At 24.0% G+C, this 6399-nt stretch overlaps 1 protein-coding gene across 1 annotated transcript, besides 15 other annotated features; it reads left to right on the top strand.

Annotated features, from left to right (window-relative positions):
• Window positions 1-543: 543 nt before the first annotated feature.
• Window positions 544-721: a microsatellite.
• A 257-nt stretch (window positions 722-978) lies between these two features.
• Window positions 979-1153: a microsatellite.
• A 488-nt stretch (window positions 1154-1641) lies between these two features.
• Window positions 1642-1736: a microsatellite.
• Window positions 1737-2172: 436 nt separating this feature from the next.
• Window positions 2173-2271: a microsatellite.
• A 95-nt stretch (window positions 2272-2366) lies between these two features.
• Window positions 2367-2454: a microsatellite.
• A 762-nt stretch (window positions 2455-3216) lies between these two features.
• Window positions 3217-3238: a sequence feature (AT_rich).
• A 101-nt stretch (window positions 3239-3339) lies between these two features.
• Window positions 3340-3412: a sequence feature (AT_rich).
• Window positions 3413-3420: 8 nt separating this feature from the next.
• Window positions 3421-3459: a microsatellite.
• Window position 3460: 1 nt separating this feature from the next.
• Window positions 3461-3508: a sequence feature (AT_rich).
• Window positions 3509-3669: 161 nt separating this feature from the next.
• Window positions 3670-3731: a sequence feature (AT_rich).
• A 225-nt stretch (window positions 3732-3956) lies between these two features.
• Window positions 3957-3985: a sequence feature (AT_rich).
• A 332-nt stretch (window positions 3986-4317) lies between these two features.
• Window positions 4318-4346: a sequence feature (AT_rich).
• An 84-nt stretch (window positions 4347-4430) lies between these two features.
• Window positions 4431-4547: a sequence feature (AT_rich).
• A 61-nt stretch (window positions 4548-4608) lies between these two features.
• Window positions 4609-4683: a sequence feature (AT_rich).
• Window positions 4684-4989: 306 nt separating this feature from the next.
• On the top strand, window positions 4990-5922 carry EDI_009440 (uncharacterized protein; the record flags this gene model as incomplete). Its single annotated transcript, XM_001736975.1, has 1 exon — window positions 4990-5922. The coding sequence occupies one exon, from the start codon at window positions 4990-4992 to the stop codon at window positions 5920-5922; it is 933 nt and encodes a 310-aa protein (XP_001737027.1).
• Window positions 5923-6253: 331 nt separating this feature from the next.
• Window positions 6254-6357: a sequence feature (AT_rich).
• Window positions 6358-6399: the final 42 nt, after the last annotated feature.

The following is a 6399-nucleotide window of genomic DNA, read 5'->3' on the forward strand; positions in this document are numbered from 1 at the left end:
AGCTTGGTTTAAGAAATTATGTTGTTCACATCCTAAATTTTTTTCTGTTAATTTGTTTTTATTCCCAGCATCAATTAATACTCTTTTTTTAGTGAACCAACTCTTTCCATTATAATATTTTATTAACAACAGGGCACAATCCCCTGGACCAACATTAAACATGTGATAGCTCATTTCCCAATATCCTTCTTGTGGCCCCTCTTGATTATATTCTTGTTCTGAATTTTCTATTACAGTACCTTTATCTTCTGTTGTTTGTATTGTTTCTTCTTCCTTAAGTTCATTATTTTGTTGTTGTTTTTCTTCTATACTTTCGTTACTAATAAGGTCTTTACCTTGTTTATCTTTTTTTATATCTTCTTCTTGTTTATTAATTTTTTGTTGTATTTCAGTTATGTGTTCACTTTCACTACCAAGCCCTTCTTTATTAAGTAGACTTGGTATTTCTTTGGTAAGTTCATCTTCTTCTGTATGGTTTTCTATTTTTCTTTTACTGTCATTTTCAATTTCTTCAGTATTATCTTTTATGAATTTACCTTCTAATTTCTCTTCATTGTTATCTTTTATTATACTTTCTTTTATTTCAGTCTTCTTTTTTTCTTCTTCTTTTAATTGTATAGTGTTGTTATTTTCTATGTCCACTTGTTTACTTTCTTTTTCATTTTGTATTTCTTCTATTTGTCTTTGTTTAATATTTTCTATATTACTTTCTTCATTTATTGGTTTAGCTACATCTTTTGTTTCAAGGACATTACTATTATTATCACTTCTTTCTGTATTATTTTCATGTTCTCTCTTATTTAATTCCTTGCTACTTATTATATTTTCAATATCTTGTGCTGTTTCATTTTTATTTTCATTCTCTTCACTATGTTCATCTTCTGTAGTTTTTTTTTCTTGTTTTATACAGGTATCATCTTCTTTTTTTATTAGCGCTATATCAGCCCCACTTTGTTCTTTTTCATTAATCGCTTCTAATTTATTTTCTTCTATCTTTGTTTTTATTTCTTGTGGGGATACTATTTTTACTTCTGATGTTGTTTCTTCTTCTGTTTGTTCTTGTCCTTGAGGTTTTTCATCAACCATCCTGTTCTTTTCTTCTTGTGTTGTTTCTAGTTTTATTTCTCCATTTGGTTCTGGTGTTGTTTTTTTTAATGGTTGGGTTTTGCCTTCTTCCTCTTCGTTTGAATTTTCATCTTGTGTTTCTTGTACTGGTTCTTTTGGGGTGTCTATTTCTGTTTCTTCTAAGACATTCTTTTCTATTTTTATTTCATTTTCTTTAATCTTTTCTATTTTTATATCATTGATATTCTTTTCTATTACCATTTGATTGTTATCACTTTCAGTGTCTCCAATGTTTTTAATTTCTTTAGAACTGTCGGTTAATACTTCTTCTTGAAGACTGTTACCTTCATTTGTTTCAACCTTCTCCTCATCCTCTTTAACTTCTTGAACTTTTTTCTCTTTCTTAACTGTCTCTTGCTCTTGATTAATTGTTTTGTTAGACTCTTCTTTTTCAATTTGTTGTCTATTTTCTGATTGAATTTCTGGTTTGTCAATTGTGTTTTCTCCCTCATTAATTATCTCAACGCTTTCTTTATTTTTACTAAGACTTTCTGGAGTTTCATTTAATTCACTATGCCTCTTATTTTCTTCTTTCTTCTTTTGGTCATCTTCATTAGCACTTTCTTTTTTATTAAGCTCTTCATTTTCTTCTTTTTTATCCTCTTCTTCCTTATTAGTTTTATTGTTTCCTTCTTGGTCAATTCCTTGTATATCACCTGATGTATCTTCATTTTTAGATATTGCTTTATTTGTTGTTTCTTCAGTAATTTGTGTTTCAAGGTCTGTTTTTTTATCATTTTTTATTTTATCAATTTCATGTTCTTCACTTTCTTCTTCACTCGGTGTTTTTTCAACTTCACTATTGTCATTTGTCTTTTCATTTTCTTGTATTATTACTTTTTTTAATCCCTCCTCTTGATCAGTTTCTTTAGGTTCAATTTCTTTTGTTGTTTTTTGTGGGGTATTTGTTTTAGTTTTTTGACTCTCTTCCTTTTCACTTTTAATAGTCTCATCTCCTTCTTTAATACCCAATTTCTTTTCTTGAGATTTTTCACTTTCTGTTATATATTCTTCCTGACTGTCTTGTTTATTATCACCTTCTTTAAGTTCTTTTTGGTCTTCTCCTTTATTTTCTTTTGTTGTATTTTCTTGTTCATTATTATTTTGTTTAATTTCTCCTTTAATTTCTTCATTTATTTGCTGTTCAGTTGTTATATCAACTTCATCTTTCTCTTTTACTTCTTCAATTTTCGTTAGTTTATCATCTGTATTAATTTTGTCTGTAGGTTCTTTGTTATCAGTTTTTTCGGTGCTTTTATTCTCTTCGTTTTCTTCTAGTTTCTTTTGTTTTTGGACATTTATTTGATTTTCTTTTTTTATTTCTCCTTTATCATCAATGCCCTTTTGTATATTGTCTTCTTCAGGTTTAATTTCTTTTTGTTCTTCTATGATTGCTTCACCAAATTCATTTTTTAGCCATGGTTCAATTTCATTTTTCTTTCTTGGTAAATTCTTCAGATGATCATAAATTATTTCACTATCATTACTAAATATAACTAGAGAACTGCGTGTGGTTCCTTTCCTTTCATAACACCAACAATACTCTTTTTCATTATTTTCTTTAGTTTTAGTAAATTTGAAAATCACTCCTTCATTATTTTCCAAATAAAAATTTCCTTTTTGTTTGTTTTCTTCTAATATTTCTTGTTCGTAGTCAGTTATATTGAATGAATTATCAGATGTTATGTCTTGGATGTATTTGCCATTGTCCAAGTGAAATACTATATACCCTTTCATTATTGTTTTGGTTTGAGACATACTTTAAATGGATCTATAAACTCCGGTGTCTATATCAATTGCTCATATTTAATGATTACCCCTTTTCTTGAAGAAAAAATTATACCCCAAAAAATTAAAAATGTTTATAGATAGCCCTTTCCTTAGAAATTATAGAAACTATCCTTAACCTAAAATTCAGAAAAAAAGTGTTTGTGGGAAAGGGTTTAGTATATTTTTTTATAGTCTGCTTTTTATATAAATAATACTACTATTTGATACTTCAAATATTTATTATCCAAGAAAACTCCATTTTGAAAGGTGTGATAGTGAATAATGTTTTTTATTTTATGGTGTAGAAATTTAAGACGATGCATAAAATAAAATTTTTATTATAGCACAAATTTTTTAATACCATAAAAATAATTTCCTAAAAGCAATGTTTTAATCCTCAATGAATTTTATTTATGTTTGTTTTATTGAAAATAGTATTTTACCATTTAATTAAGTTTTTTATTAATATTTTCTGTTTAAAGATAATTTTTTTCAATAATTATTTTATAAATATTAACTTATTCTTTTTTATTTTTAATTGTATTTCTATTTTTTTTTTTATTTCATAAAATATAATTCATTAATAATTATGATTAATATTAATTCATTATATCTAATTCTCTATTTTGTTTATTGCACAAAAAGCATTGTTTCTTTTTATAAATTTTTTTCAATCAAACAATTTCTTTTTTATAAAGAATAGAAATTATTTGTCCATTCCTATTTTAAATTAATGATATAAGTTTGAATAATTAACAATTACGTCTTTAGTTCTAATTAAAATTTATGAAATATATCAACAAATAAAGTATTTTATTTGTTATTTTAATAAATAACCAAAGTTTCAAGATTCTTCACTTTGTTTAAATTATTATCTGTTTAATTAATAATAATTCTTCTTAAATATTAACATTACTGTTAATACTTTTGTATTTTCTTCTTATATTTAAACACTTCTTTTTGATTTTTCTTTTATTATACAATTTTTTATCTTTAAATTGTTCTTCCTATTTGGTTGTTCATTTTTCTTTCAAGACTTCTTTTAGACGAAACCAAATCCCTTAAATAATTATTCTTTAATTTTATTTTTCAATAACCTCTATCTCAGCTTACCATTAATTCTTTTACTGTAATACCTGAGTTTGTTGTAATTTTTCATTCATTTCCGTTTAGTTATATAACTATCTTAGAATACTTCTATAAAATAAGTTCTAAGTATCACTTAAAATTCATAGTAGTTTTTATACTAATTACTATTTTTATAGTTATTATTCAATAGCAAATGAATTAAATAATTTTGACAAATCAGATATAGAAAAAGATTAGATTAAGTATAATCTAATTGATAATTAAATGATAATTAATTATTACTAAGGATACTTCTATTTTTATTCAAATAAACCATAATACTTAAGAAGACTGTATTTTTTTATTTAAATATACTAAAATAACTGTGCTTAATATTATTTACAAAAATCTATTATTTTACTGATTTAATACAGAACGTATAAAGGTTCTTTTTGTTCCAATAAAGGATTTTATAAAATTTACTAAATTATTAAAACAACAATATAAGACATAACTAAAAATTTTTATAGAAATGAAATATATTAAGGAATATTTTAAATATTTAATTAAACATAATATATAATGAAATAGCTTGAATAATAAAATCAGTGAGAATCTAAAATACGAATTTATTCAACAGTTATCAAAATTTATAGATATATATAAGATAATATTATAATAACATAAACTAAGTTATTCAAAAAATACTAATTAATAAAAGATATAACCAAGATATCTGATAACTCAATGAAGAAGATAATAAGTAAACACACTTACTTTAAATAAATAATAACATTTATAAGAGAGATTATAAAAATTAATAGAAAAGAAAAAAGGTTAATTAATAGATATGCAGAGAAATGGTTGTTTTATTCATATCAAATATTTTACTTATGTTTTACTGTTGTTTTTTTTTTGAATATGGGATTAGAAACAAGAAAAATAAAAAGATAGGAAGAAACGAATTGTTTTTTTAAGAAAATAAATGTGATAATTTAAATAAGAAAAAAGAACTAATTAATAAAAATGGAATTATATCAATTATTAAGACAACCATATTATGAAGCTATCAAAGAAGAATTAGAGATTACGAGAGACAATATTAAAAATTTAGATTACAGTAGAATTGATACCAATAAACTAAGAAAAGCAATTGGATTAGTCCAAGTATTACATTCGTCTTTTCCTGAATTACAAAAATATGTTAACTTACCAATTTTAAGTTCAACACCATTTGAATTTGGGCTAATGGTAAAACAATATTTTACCCAAAAAATTGAACCGTTTCCACGTCAGTATTTAATACAACGACTGCAACCAATTTTTGATGTATTTGAAATAGTAGACATTGGAATCCAAATAGAACGTATTATTGATGACAATGTTTCTTTTGTTATTGTCTTACCTAATGGAGGAGAAAAGACAACAACACTGTATGATAAAGATTATATTTTACATGATTTTTATATATTTTCAATGAGCTATTTAAATTGTTATCAAAACGAATATTTTAAACGATTAGATTATGGGAAACATAGCCTTCATACTTCTCATAATAATATACTTGTTTTATTTCGTGGTAAAGAGAATAGCATTGATGAATTGGCTGATATGATTAAATCTGAAAGTGAAAATTACTCTTCATTTCATTATAACTCACATGAAATAATTAAACTTTTCTTCCCAAATAAATTATATTATCCTTGTAAAGGAAGAAATTGTAAACATACTCAATGCTATGACATAGAAACAATGATTAGTCATGTCATTCAATATGAAACTTGTCCTTGTGGAAAAAGATGTTCATTTAATGAAATTGTTATTGACTCTCATTTTATAGAAATTATGAAAATGGCTAAGGAAGATGATTGGTGTGTAGAAGTGAACAATGACAAAATAGTTCAATTTTATAGCTATGATGACGGAAAAGATTTGAATGTAGCTATTGAAATTGATTAATTAGGACTTTATTGTAATTAAATTTGATAGAACATCTTCTTTTTCCATTTAGCATTCTTTGTTATAAACTAAAATAATTTTGTTTTAAAGTACTGAAACAAGCACTGCTAATTTTTACTAAAGTACTTTCTTTGGATATAAATTATATTGTATTGAGTTTAATTTCTGTTTCTTGGTAACTATCCTCAAGTCATTAGTTTAGTTTTTCTTTTCTCGTTAGTTATTTAATAAATTACTGAGTCTTACCGTTGATTTAAACTAATGACTTTTATTCTTATTTATCATTGCCCATAACCAATTCATTACCTTTTCACATAAAAATAAATCTCTCTTTTTTAATTAAAAAACAAGTTATATTTCTTTTTTAATAAGAGTTTAAAATGATAAAATAATAATTTAAGTAATTCATTAAAGTTATTAAATTTTATTTATTAAGAAATGATTGTTGATTAAAGATTTTTTCTTTTTTTTTATCTT

This window comes from Entamoeba dispar, genomic scaffold (assembly GCF_000209125.1).
Source record: "Entamoeba dispar SAW760 scf_1105229460207 genomic scaffold, whole genome shotgun sequence".
Lineage (NCBI taxonomy): Eukaryota > Evosea > Mastigamoebida > Endamoebidae > Entamoeba > Entamoeba dispar.